This window comes from Siphateles boraxobius, unplaced genomic scaffold (assembly GCF_051911475.1).
Source record: "Siphateles boraxobius isolate OS27281-9 unplaced genomic scaffold, OSU_SipBor_1 200, whole genome shotgun sequence".
NCBI classification, from domain to species: domain Eukaryota; kingdom Metazoa; phylum Chordata; class Actinopteri; order Cypriniformes; family Leuciscidae; genus Siphateles; species Siphateles boraxobius.
The window spans coordinates 27,501-41,691 of record NW_027508812.1 but is presented as its reverse complement, the minus strand read 5'-3'; the positions used below and the strand labels follow the sequence as shown (position 1 = coordinate 41,691).

The following is a 14,191-nucleotide window of genomic DNA, read 5'->3' as shown; positions in this document are numbered from 1 at the left end:
TGAAGTTGACCTCGTCTTGCTGCGCTGTGAGGAATAATACTATCTAATAATCCTGGAAAATGAATCAGAAGTGCTGGTAGTTTCATTTCGAGGAGCAATAATGGATCCAGCTGATGTAGTAAGTCATTTATTCTTAAGTGCTTTGTTCTAATCGCGATATTGAATAGTGTCTGTAAACTGCAAAAATACTGTTTAAATATGAATTGCGTGTCTGGTTGTGAATGATGAAGGAACGACACAGGTGTGCGCGCTGTTGTTCACTACAGTTATACAGCGCGTGTCTGTGCCGTTCATTCACTCTCGCATCTACATTAGTAAACATGTTATTTTTACATGAACACATCCAAACTATATTGCTATAGCCTACTGAGATGAGTACAAATAGACTGAAATATGTTGAACTAAAATGTCTTTGTATAAGCAACAAACTGCAAATTAACATTTATATGCTAATATATCATAAACACGATATGTTACAGACTAAATATGAATGTTTAGACAAGATTTGGTTGATTAGTTTTGGATAGATTATAAATATTTTACTGTAAAAAAAGACTACTGCCACATCAAATAAGCTTTTGTTCGCAATTTCTGCTCATATGTTAAATATATACAGTAGTATGAGATGTTTTGTCAAAAATAAAGTAGGTATATTGAATTATCAACTAAGATGTTATTATAGTGTTTGTTCCAATATTCAAACTAATGAATCCTTACCTTAGAAATGCATATGATAAAATGTATACTTTTTACAAAGAAAGCTAACACTTGAAATATTGTTAAAATTGTAATTGTTGTAGTCATTGTAACCTATTTGTAATTGGAATTGTAAAATATATATATATATATACTTTTGTCCTTGCATTCTCTGGTACCCAGTGACACATCTGTGTGAAAAGCTCATTATGCAGCTCATTATGCAGCTCATTATGCAGCTCATTATGCAGCTCATTATGCAGCTCATTATGCAGGTCTTTGTCTTCTCAGGTGTGAACACGCCCCCACGCATATTGCCTTTCCAAACAAAAAGTGTCTTCAAAAATTTAAATCAATGTATTGTTTTGTGTAAATGGTTAGGCAGAATGATTTTCAGTTCATTTTGGTGCAAAAACTCTAGGTGACAACAAACTTTCAGAAACTTTAATTTTTAGTTTTTTCAATAACCATGCATAAACAATATTGTATTCTTAATTGTGAAATTATTAGCAGTTTAGTAAAAAAAAATTTTACACAAAATTTTCTCAGTACACCTGCTGCATTTCTATTTATAAATGGATTTGACTGATAAACAGGTTTTGCATGTGTTGGTGCTCTTATTCAAGTCTTTTTAAAATAGTTGAATGAATGTACTATGAATGTTATGTGCTTTAATAAATTTAACCATAAAAATATTTAATTACACTGAAAGCACTACAACTCAGAATATTAGGAATGTTGGCATAAACATGTAATTTACATTTAGTGAAATAATTGTCAATGAAAAATGACAGTATAGTGATTAAAATACAATACTTAATACAAATATTTAATACAAATAAATAAACGTTTGTTCTGATCTTATTCATCAGGTCTTGCACTGCAACATTGCAGTCTGGAATTTTAAATCTTCTTGCTGACACTCACTTTAACTTCCATTTACAGCGCATTGAAAACATACATTAAGAAGAAACTAGCGAGCCGCGATGTTTGAAACAGAACTATGCCAGCTCCAGGCTCAGTGGAAGTAGTCCATCACGCCGCATGGGCAGCGAAGAAAACTACCAGTCCTCAGATGGTACAGAATCAACATTGATTTGTGATCATTCATTTTAAATGAAGTTTGCACTGGATTGTGGTAACATTGGGAATTAGGGAGGTTTCAAGTTTTCCGAAAAAACGAAAAAGTATTGCATGTAAATATGCATGCAAAAACGCGAAAAAATAAATGCAATCCTCTAAACATAGAGGCATGCATCTATTTAGGATGGAGGACTCAAGGGGGTGCGAGTGAGTGTTTCCTTGAGCTTGATGAAGCACCTCTTGTCAGTTTCCTTTGTGTGGAGTGAGTGTGTTCGCCGACAGGAGCTCGCGAGAGGCCTCCAGACGCGTCTCCATGTGCGCATGTGGTCATTAATTATTCCTAACAAACAGCATTGTTTCAATCCCGCTCTTATTTACAAGGCAATTACTTTGAGAAGCGGAGAGACATTCTCCTGGGTGCTAATTCTTAAACGAACCGCTACGCAGAAGCCCACAAGCTAACGGCGCCGGAGATCTTCACGCCACGTTCAAGCAAAGGGTCAGATGAGACGGCGTTATCGGTGGCACTCGCTGTGAAGAATATTAGCCGCCTTTACAATAAAGCCAAATCTCCTTTGAGTCGTAAGAGGGAGAAAATCCAAAAGGGGCCGAAGTGAAGTGTGCATGTAGATTGATGTGGGCTACGAGATTTGAGAACCGTTTATGAAATATGAAACGTGTTGTTTAATGGGGAAGTTTTAATTACTGTATGTGGTTCAGAGGCACTGATGAACTTTAAAGTGAGAAAATGAGAATGAAAGGAGGAGTGTTGGAGATGTGAATGTCAACACGTCGCAGATTAATTTGTGTATCTAGCCAATGAAGATTGGTTGAGTCCAGAGATCCTTATCGAAATTGTGCTGTGCGAAGAGGAACCGCCAAGAAACTTTCCATTACTCGCCATCATCAAGCCTTTTTTTTTAACGTCCGCTTCCATGGAAATAATCAATGCCATCTAGAATGGAAGTCTAGGAGGGTGTCAGACTAATTAAAAAGTAGCACCCATATCAATGAAGAGCGATACGATCCCTTAACTCTGGCACATTGGAAGCCAATCCGCTCAGGGCCGAACTGATTTAACAAATGCACATATATATCCCTGCAGAACAGACCGACTAAAACCACTCTGAATTTCCTAAAAGGACCCGGTTGGTTAATTCTGGATTAATGCTGGTACAGCTGGTGTCATAAAGAGTTCGGTCTGTCGTTCAGTGCACCTAAAACCTGACAGCATTTCTGTTAACTGAAAAAACTTTTAACTTTCAGTGAATGATTAGAAATCCTGCAAAATTACAATTATGTACATTGTCTGAACTACATTACTATACCATTAATGTGCTTTAAATTACATGTATTCATTTATAGAATATAACAAAATCTAAAGATGTGATTCATTTTAATTAATAATCATACATATTTGATCAAGGATGCAATACATATATTTTCCAAAATGTATCCAAAGCAACTTACATTGCATTTCAAGGTACACATTTATATTCTTATCAGTTCTTGCTGTCCCTGGGAATCAAACCCATGTCCTTGGCGTTGCAAGCATATATATATACAGTATATTATTTGATTAAATATTTTATATTATTATTACATATTAACAATCAGCTGGCCCCTGGGATCCAATATGGACAGCATTCTATGGGGGACCAGCTGTAAATCTTCATGACATCAGCATAGAAGAACAAAAGTGTTTTGTGGACCCATGATCCAGATGATTGTTGGTCAGAAGGAGAGCACTAGTGGTCACAGTGCAACTGTTGTGTTTCACAGGAGGCTCAGGACAGATGAAGCTGGTTCTGCTGGTTCCCTGATAAATAGGCCAGTGCTTTCACAGCCAAGAGCTTATAAATGATTACGAGCAAATGTTTCCTGTCTAATATGAAGAGAAGGGCCAGAGTATCTCAGTAATAAGTGAAAAGCAACATGCTTATTTAGGTCACCAGTGACTCATGTACCGACTGTAGCGCTGTTTATTAGCAGTACACTTTAGGCGGAACACAAAACTTCAGATGAAACGAAATCTAAACATTCTCCCATTACTCGGATGAACTCTTGGAACTGTGTCACGTTGGCATATTTGATCAGACCCGCAGGTTTTATAACTGTTGTTTTGGGCAATTACCTACAGAGAAGGATAAATCGAAAAAAACAGCATGTGACATATAATGAAAGTGTTTTCAGTAAATAATCTCCGGAAATAGTGGAAACCATTTTGCGAGCTCTTCAAACGGCCAGGTCTGCCAAAAAACACATTTCCATTATGGCACCTCACTTAACAGCTGCCTTTTCTGAATATTGAAGACACGAAGCAACAGGAAAACGCCGACGCCAGTTCGAGGTCCCTGAGGGCTGCCGTGGCACAACGGTTCTAGCACCTCTCTGCTCTCGGTCATCATTTATTTACCCAGCACATGTTCTTTCAGTGTGTGGCCTACAGCGGGTCTCTGCTTCACTGAACTGCTTCCTCGTGTTAGACCTGGCACATCTCAAACGACAGGCGCAGGTTAGACACGCTGTAATTATTACAAGCGAGCCACCCAGAATCCTAAGCTGAATGAATCTTGACAGTAGCAGTTTTTAGCCAATTTCATTTTTCATTTTTTGACTTATACATAAACTATACAGTAACCACACAGTTGATGGACCCATTGACTTCCATATTATTTATTTCCTGCTATGGAAGTCAATGGGTCCATCAACATGATTACTGACATTCTTCAAAATATCTTCCTTTGTGTTCAGCAGAAGAAAGAAATGAATAAAGGTTTGAAACAACTTGAGGGTGAGTAAATGATGACAGCATTTTAATTTTTAAGTCAACTATTCCTTTAAGGCTGAATTTATTTTAAATTTTAATAATATTTAACAATAATACAGTTTTTACTATATTGTTATTTAAAAATCAGCCTCTGTGAGCATAAGAGACTCCTTTCAAAAACATTACAAATATTTAAATGTTCCCAATCTTTTGACAGGTAGTGTAGGAAAGTAGATATAATCTCAAACCTGGCTGATTAATTAAACAAAGCATTACATTGGCTCTCACAGTGGCGACATCATCTGACCAATCAGGAGCGTCTGCGCAATTCAGGGTGGAAACTCTTCTATTGTTTTGCATGACAAAATGATTTGGGTCGAGTCCGGAGGAGCAAAAAACAACAACAAAAAAATACACAGACAAATGTTTTCTGTTTTCCGCTTCCAATTCAGAGTTTGAGCTCCATTGTGCTGAGGCGCATTCCTTCTGGGCAGCAACGGCAAAAACCCAGACTTTACGGATGTGAAGAAAGGAGCTGTCAGAACTTGGGGATCTTTCAATATGATATATTTTCTGCTTTATTAGTCAGAGTTAATATCTTTCAACACTTGAGAGAGCTGAAAGAATGCCTTTGTTCCCTATGAATACATTGTCAGAAATATTTCATCAAATGCTAATCTTTGCGCTGAATTAGTTAAGGCCTTTCATTTTAGCGCTTTCAGATACACTTTTGGCAGCAGAGCTTATGGCTGCTATAAATAAAAAATAAGCAAAATGCCCGTATACACAAGCAGGATCTGGTCTTGCTCAATTCTTCGATGTTTAAAAAGATAATAATTAGCATTTATGTCTACAATAACCGGCTTAAAGCTTTGCAACATCGCTCTATGCTGCCTGCAGAGAAACTGACACTTTCACAATTTCTTCTCCAAAATAAAAAACAAGAAGAAACAAAAATTGTGTCAAGTCTTGTGTGTCTGTGGTGCGAAGTACGGCATGTGCTCAGACATCAGATCGCATGCATACACAACGGCTGTTTGGATAAAGAAAATAGGACAGCACATAGCGGATTTTCACATGTGAATAATTCATCCACACAGACAGGAAAACACAAGAAGACTCAGAACAGAATGCAGGTCGCGGGATCGGAAGGGGAGCGTGAGCTCGAGCCGGTCTGCCGCTGATCATGTTTGAACAGAAGAAAAGATTCACTCACGCTGGACGTCGATGGTGACCGTGGCCTCCTTGCCGTTGGGCGCCGCTTTGTTGGAGGCACGGCAGGAGATCCGCTGGCCGCTCTCTATGTTGGAGGCGGAGACGTGGAGCGTGCTCACCGTGCTTTCTCTTCTGCCATCTCGCAACAGCGTCTGCATGAAAACACAAACACCGTGAGCACTAAAGTATCGTGGGCAGCACTTCACACATGGTCAACGATACTTCATACTTGCACAGTTGTAAAGAAAAAAGTATTAGCCAAACAACTCAAGATGGTCTGTCTTTATGCTTCCTCTTGAGTGTAGGTCAAACACAGACTTCCAAACTTGCAATCAGCTCCTCTCTGTTGGACGTCTCTGAACAAACATCTATCCAACAGCCCTTGAGTCTCGAGCACCAAATCAGCACGTGCTTAAAGGGATAGTTCACCCAAAAATGTAAATTCTGTCAGTATTTACTCTCCCTCATGTTGTTCAACCCCGTAAGACCTTCGTTCGTCTTCGGAACACGAATTAAGATATTTGTGATTAAATCTGAGAGCTGGATCACTCCTCCATAGGCTTCTAAGGGATTGAAACTTGTTCCCCGAAAAGTTATTAAAGACATCATTAAAATAGTCCAAGTGACTACAGTGGCTCAATCTTAAGTTTATCAAGTGACGAGAATACTTTTTGTGCGCAAAAATAAGGACTTTAATTCAACTATTGATTTCCTTCTCTGTGGGCGTCGAGTGAGTTCACTAGTGTAACAGCGCAGCGCTTCTGTGTTGTACGTCACACGCAGGCTCACTATTGGCCGACGCTGGTCATGTGTTTGTGATGCGTGAGACGTACAACACAGAAGTGCTTGATAAACTTAAGATTGAGCCACTGTAGTCACTTGGACTATTTTAACGATGTCTTTAATAACTTTTCGGGGAACAAGTTTCAATCCCTTAGAAGCCTATGGAGGAGTGATCCAGCTCTCAGATTTAATCACAAATATCTTAATTCGTGTTCCGAAGATGAACGAAGGTCTTACGGCGTTGAACAACATGAGGGAGAGTAATTACTGACAGAATTTACATTTTTGGGTGAACTATCTCTTTAAGGCCTGAACGTGCAGATAAAGCATTCTGGAAATGTTCGCTTTGCTATCAGACTAGCTTTGTGCTGAAATCTGTATCAAGAGTATTACACAGGAATCTTTTATTGGCGTAGAGGTTCCACACTTCATATGTCAGTCACAAATCAGCTTATTCACGGCGATATTACCTGCACTTTTGCGCTCTGGTATTCAAGCTATTACAGAGGAACCGTGTTTATTGAGGAAAGATTATTAAAAAATTGGTACAGATATTTGAAGGATATTGACTTCATCTAAAACACCCGTCTGCCTCGCAGCTACAAGAGATTCTCTCTGAGAATTAATCAAATAACCCAATAAAGAGTGGAGCTCGATTCCTGGAGAAATATGAAAAATTCAAATCTCTTGTGCGTTTATCATCTGACATTTTTCTAAAAGGTAATTGTGTTATGATGAGACGAGGCTCTTCAGTCATTAGACTTTCAGTGTGTTCGGTTATAAATTAAAGTTTTAGACCAAAATCAAGTTAAACCCATAAATCCAACATTCTGACATTTGAATATTTCACTGAATCTTGAGAGATGAGACAAAGCATTCTCAGACGTTCACCAGCCATCGGTTGAAAACAGCAACATTTCCACTGACACTTGTCAGAGATGACCACTACAGTGATCTTTACACAAATGTGAAGTGGTTTCAATTGTTCTGAAAAATAACTTCGCAGAGATCTTTAATGCCAGATATAATTAGACTTTATTTTCGAACGCCGTTCCGTTCCATAGAAGGGCGTTCTGACGCTCCGGCCTTCTAGCGCTGCCGAGTATTTTTGGGTTCAGAGTTATATTCATTCATCTTCTTCCATAGAAGGTAACACACCCTATAGATAGTTTTGGGTAAATATCTTATACCATGTGACTTCTCAGAATAGAATTGACATTCAGGGTCTTTTTACAGATGGTCTTGCAGCTTTCAAAGTCACCTAGACAGAGTCCTATTACAGGAAATAACTCATACAAGAAATAATTGTGTATTCTCTTATATAGCTAAATTTCTTAGTTTCTAAATAATAAAATCTTCAACAAATGCAACATTTCAACTACTGTTCATTCTATCAGTGTTATAAAATGACATTATCACTCACTACCCTCCTCCCAGAAACACCTGTCCTCAGACCATCAATCATTTCAAACTATAACATATTATATAAAGTGTATAACTTATGAAAAATAGAAACATGGCTATATATCCATAAAAGATGTTTAAGATATCTCCACTTATTTGATGTTTCTATTAGCAGCAACCAAAATAACAAAACAGCCACTGCACAAGCACTGTATGAGTGTGTGATTACATGCATTATGGTTATTTTGTCAATGCTTTGATTTTCTGTCTGATGTGGTGACAATTCAATAGATGAAGCTGAAAATCAGTGTGAAATCATCCTGTAATCTCAATTCATCCTTAATCGTGTTGACACACTGAGTTGCATCAGAAGAAGCAGCACCTGTGAACATGTTTAACAGATTAATCCAAAATAATTCCTCAGATTATTTCTCTGTTCCGTTATGCCGTCTGTTTTGTCCCAGCACTCAAGGATCAGTGTTTACAAGACTCCTGTTTTCATTAAAAAAAAAGCGATTTGTCTCTCATCTAATATCCAGTTTACACTGGAATGACTTTCGAGACGTGAAAAGCTTTGTTTATATCCGTCTCATGGAGGTACTTGATAATTTCAGAGGCATTTAAAAGAGTCTCCCTAGTGTAGAACAGATTTGAAAGCAGTACTTCTGTGGGAAAAAGGAGGTAACCTGTCTAGCTTGCTTGTGTCTAAATTAGGCCTGGTTAATTAATGAAGGGACTCTCTCCGGTCGGAGCTGAGGGGTTCGGCTTACTCAAAATGAGCAGATTACGCTCTCCAATCATAGTATGAGCGGCCCTTTAAACACATTTCCTTCTCTCTCAATTTCCTCCCTAAAGCCGTTCAACTCAGCAAATTGCTGAGGAACACATTCATAATGGAGTGCTGGAATGTCTTTCCATTATGACATATTTAAAGCACTGCATTACAGCTCCACTTTGCCCCAAGGATTAAATTAAAAATTAGTCCTCACTTGTCATTAATTTGACAGAGCTGAGCGTTTCGAGGACACGCAGTCAGGCGAAGTGCAGGATTTCATAAGAGACTTTTTTTTTACATGTGATATTGAAAATATCAGGACACACAGGCTGTCTCAAAAACCTATAGCGCGTGTTCACCTATACATCATGTGTGGGTGTTGTAGAAGTGCTTGAGTATTCAAAATGAATGCATGCACATTTAAACCGAACCAAAACATTCAAATCATCACAGGACGCATTTAAATGTTCAAACTAAATCTAAAACATTCAATGCAATGTTTTTGGGCATCATAGACTTGATCATTCACTTTGGACTGAAACACTTGTTACAGGTTTTTTGGCTATTAATTGCATGTTTGAATGTTTGAATTGACGTTTTTGAGCATCAGATGCACTGACTGAATTTCACTTTGAAATGAAACACTCAAGACAGCATTTTTGGGCAAGTACTTGAATATTCAAAATGGATCAAAATGTTTGTATGTCCAAATGTTTCAATGTTAAAATCTCTCAATGTATGTTTGTATGTCTCAAAGTTTCAATGTAAAAAAATTTACACAAAATTTGAGTATATTATTGGTATACAATATAATACCATTGTATAAGTGATCAAATGCTTGAATTGAACTGAAAATGAAAATGAAACCCCTGATACAGTGTACCTGATATCACACAGTGTTTTTGGGCGTCATATGCATGTTTGTTTTGAATCAAACATTTGAGACATGTTTTTTGGGGGACGTCACAGGAGTGTTTGAATGTTCAAATTACATGTGAAACATTTAAGATACAATTTTTTGGCCAACATAAGCACATTTGTTTATTTCATTTAAAATGGAACACTCAATAAAGTGGTTTTGGGCATCGTGTGATTGATTGAAATGATTCAGAAACATTTAAAACAGCTATTGGGAATCAAGTGCACATTTAGACGGAATCAGAAAGTTTGAGAGAGCTTTTCTGGGGCATCACAGGAGCATTCGGTGTTCAAAGATAAACATTTTGCCCATTATATGCAAATTTTATCATTCAATTTGAAATGAAACATTCGGGCATCACGTTTGAACTGAATCAAAATGTTTGAAACGGCCTTTTTGGGCATCAGATGCACTTTTAAACAGAGTTAAAAATGTTCACAACACACAATTTTTGGGCATAATAGGTGAATTTGAATATTCAACTTGATATTAAACAGATTTTCGAACATTAGGTGCGTTCAGTTAAACATCTGAACACATTTATGATGCCTAAAAATGATTTTGAAACACAGGCCATGGTTCCATCGTGTTTCTGTACTGAGCAGCAGGGACCCGTACCTTGGTGTACGCCGCACCGTTCAGGACCTCTCCGTTACGGATCCAGATGATGGAGGCGGCCGGTTTGGCGTTGTCAGCATGACAGGTGAGGTTTAGCGAGTCTCCGGCACGCAAGCTCACCACAGGTGCTCCGATTATCACAGGGTCATCAGGAGGAACTGCGGGGAAATCAGTGGGAAGTTTATCCTCTCGTATCACAAACAATGGCACATAGAGAAAAATGGAAGGATGAGTCAAAAATCTGTTAGTGAATAGCACTGATTGCAGTTCTCTTTTTAAACAGCACTGATCGGCCTGCTTCTCACTCAGACTCAGGTAAATTATTGATTGGCCACTCAGCTCATTAGAGAGCATATCTAGGGCAAGTCTAAATCAAAGGCAACAAGCAGCTGCTACATCCTGAGTGCTCCAGAGAGACAGAGCGATGGAGAGAGAGAGCGATGGAGAGAGAGAGCGACGGAGAGAGAGAGCGACGGAGAGAGAGAGAGGATGGAGAGAGAGAGCGATGGAGAGAGAGAGCGACGGAGAGAGAGAGCGATGGAGAGAGAGAGAAAGATGGAGAGAGAGAGCGATGGAGAGAGAGAGAGGATGGAGAGAGAGAGCGATGGAGAGAGAGAGCGACGGAGAGAGAGAGAGGATGGAGAGAGAGAGCGATGGAGAGAGAGAGCGACGGAGAGAGAGAGCGATGGAGAGAGAGAGAAAGATGGAGAGAGAGAGCGATGGAGAGAGAGAGCGACGGAGAGAGAGAGCGATGGAGAGAGAGAGCGACGGAGAGAGAGAGCGACGGAGAGAGAGAGCGACGGAGAGAGAGAGAGGATGGAGAGAGAGAGCGATGGAGAGAGAGAGCGACGGAGAGAGAGAGCGATGGAGAGAGAGAGAAAGATGGAGAGAGAGAGCGATGGAGAGAGAGAGAGGATGGAGAGAGAGAGCGATGGAGAGAGAGAGCGACGGAGAGAGAGAGAGGATGGAGAGAGAGAGCGATGGAGAGAGAGAGCGACGGAGAGAGAGAGCGATGGAGAGAGAGAGAAAGATGGAGAGAGAGAGCGATGGAGAGAGAGAGCGACGGAGAGAGAGAGCGATGGAGAGAGAGAGAAAGATGGAGAGAGAGAGCGATGGAGAGAGAGAGAAAGATGGAGAGAGAGAGCGATGGAGAGAGAGAGAAAGATGGAGAGAGAGAGCGATGGAGAGAGAGAGCGACGGAGAGAGAGAGCGATAGAGAGAGAGAGAGCGACGGAGAGAGAGAGAGGATGGAGAGAGAGAGCGATGGAGAGAGAGAGAGCGATGGAGAGAGAGGATGGAGAGAGAGCGATGGAGAGAGAGAGCGACGGAGAGAGAGAGCGATGGAGAGAGAGAGAAAGATGGAGAGAGAGAGCGATGGAGAGAGAGAGCGACGGAGAGAGAGAGCGATGGAGAGAGAGAGAAAGATGGAGAGAGAGAGCGATGGAGAGAGAGAGAGAAAGATGGAGAGAGAGAGAAAGATGGAGAGAGAGAGCGATGGAGAGAGAGAGCGATGGAGAGAGAGAGCGATGGAGAGAGAGAGAAAGATGGAGAGAGAGAGCGATGGAGAGAGAGAGCGATGGAGAGAGAGAGAAAGATGGAGAGAGAGAGCGATGGAGAGAGAGAGCGACGGAGAGAGAGAGCGATGGAGAGAGAGAGAAAGATGGAGAGAGAGAGCGATGGAGAGAGAGAGCGACGGAGAGAGAGAGCGACGGAGAGAGAGAGAAAGATGGAGAGAGAGAGCGATGGAGAGAGAGAGAAAGATGGAGAGAGAGAGAAAGATGGAGAGAGAGAGCGATGGAGAGAGAGAGCGATGGAGAGAGAGAGCGATGGAGAGAGAGAGAGAAAGATGGAGAGAGAGAGCGATGGAGAGAGAGAGCGACGGAGAGAGAGAGCGATGGAGAGAGAGAGAAAGATGGAGAGAGAGAGCGATGGAGAGAGAGAGCGATGGAGAGAGAGAGCGACGGAGAGAGAGAGAGAATGGAGAGAGAGAGCGATGGAGAGAGAGAGCGACGGAGAGAGAGAGCGATGGAGAGAGAGAGAAAGATGGAGAGAGAGAGCGATGGAGAGAGAGAGCGACGGAGAGAGAGAGCGATGGAGAGAGAGAGAAAGATGGAGAGAGAGAGGATGGAGAGAGAGAGCGATGGAGAGAGAGAGAAAGATGGAGAGAGAGAGCGATGGAGAGAGAGAGCGACGGAGAGAGAGAGCGACGGAGGGAGAGAGAGCGATGGAGAGAGAGAGCGATAGAGAGAGAGAGAGCGACGGAGAGAGAGAGAGGATGGAGAGAGAGAGCGATGGAGAGAGAGAGAGCGATGGAGAGAGAGGATGGAGAGAGAGCGATGGAGAGAGAGAGCGACGGAGAGAGAGAGCGACGGAGAGAGAGAGCGACGGAGAGAGAGAGAGCGATGGAGAGAGAGAGCGATGGAGAGAGAGAGCGATGGAGAGAGAGAGCGACGGAGAGAGAGAGCGACGGAGAGAGAGAGAGCGATGGAGAGAAAGAGAGCGATGGAGAGAGAGAGCGATGGAGAGAGAGAGCGATGGAGAGAGAGAGCGATGGAGAGAGAGAGCGACGGAGAGAGAGAGCGACGGAGAGAGAGAGAGCGATGGAGAGAAAGAGAGCGATGGAGAGAGAGAGCGATGGAGAGAGAGAGCGACGGAGAGAGAGAGCGACGGAGAGAGAGAGCGATGGAGAGAGAGAGAGCGATGGAGAGAGAGAGAGCGATGGAGAGAGAGAGAGGATGGAGAGAGAGAGGATGGAGAGAGAGAGCGACGGCGAGAGAGAGGATGGAGAGAGAGAGCGATGGAGAGAAAGAGAGCGATGGAGAGAGAGAGAGCGATGGAGAGAGAGAGCGATGGAGAGAGAGAGAGGATGGAGAGAAAGAGAGCGATGGAGAGAGAGAGCGATGGAGAGAGAGAGCGACGGAGAGAGAGAGAGCGATGGAGAGAAAGAGAGCGATGGAGAGAGAGAGCGATGGAGAGAGAGAGCGACGGAGAGAGAGAGCGACGGAGAGAGAGAGCGATGGAGAGAGAGAGAGCGATGGAGAGAGAGAGAGCGATGGAGAGAGAGAGAGGATGGAGAGAGAGAGGATGGAGAGAGAGAGCGACGGCGAGAGAGAGGATGGAGAGAGAGAGCGATGGAGAGAGAGAGCGATGGAGAGAGAGAGAGCGATGGAGAGAGAGAGCGATGGAGAGAGAGAGAGCGATGGAGAGAGAGAGAGCGATGGAGAGAGAGAGCGACGGAGAGAGAGAGAGCGATGGAGAGAGAGAGCGATGGAGAGAGAGAGAGAGCGACGGAGAGAGAGAGAGAGCGATGTAGAGAGAGAGAGCGATGGAGAGAGAGAGAGCGATGGAGAGAGAGAGGGCCGTGAGACGTGAGAAGAGGAGGGACTATTTGAAGATGGCAGAACGGCTGGTTGTTGTTGGGGAACGTCCCGAGATGCTGACTTTATTAAGAAGGAAGCTGAGACCCCATTACTCATATCTTACTGATTAGACTTCAGCCAGCTTTTACTCTCGCGGAGATTTCTGGCCAATCAGACGGCACACACAAGTTTGAGCAACTGGGTACCTCAAGGCGCCATGGTAACAGTGAAGTTTAGGGGGCAAAGGGGACGTTGTGGCCATGTTCCTCCTCTAAAGGGACGTCTCTGAACGCTTATATGGAGGACGCTGGACATCTTCCCTTCAGATTTCTCGGTGTCCAATATAAGACCGTGGAGATTTGGCCCTCGCGCTACACGACAATCTCAGAGCACAGAGTCCTGTGTGATTTGTTAGCTGGTATTTCTTCCCTGGAACCAATCGCGTCTCCCTGCGGCTTGAAAAATCATACGGTTCTCAGGACGAATAAATAGTTTTCCCATTCTGCCTCTGTGTATAAAGGCCACAGCCACAGCTAGTTGTCAGAGCAGTTTGGAGAAGGAGAGAAATA

General features: G+C 42.2%; 1 protein-coding gene across 1 annotated transcript in view; it reads right to left on the bottom strand.

Annotated features, from left to right (window-relative positions):
• LOC143745386 (kin of IRRE-like protein 3) overlaps positions 1-14,191 on the bottom strand; it is an 88,077-nt gene that overhangs the window by 53,146 nt on the left and 20,740 nt on the right. The window contains exons 4-5 of the mRNA XM_077237486.1: positions 10,264-10,421; positions 5,766-5,916 (exon numbers count right to left, since the gene is read on the bottom strand). Of these exons, the coding sequence (XP_077093601.1) occupies positions 5,766-5,916; positions 10,264-10,421 (309 nt within the window). The remainder of the gene's footprint in view (positions 1-5,765; positions 5,917-10,263; positions 10,422-14,191) is intronic.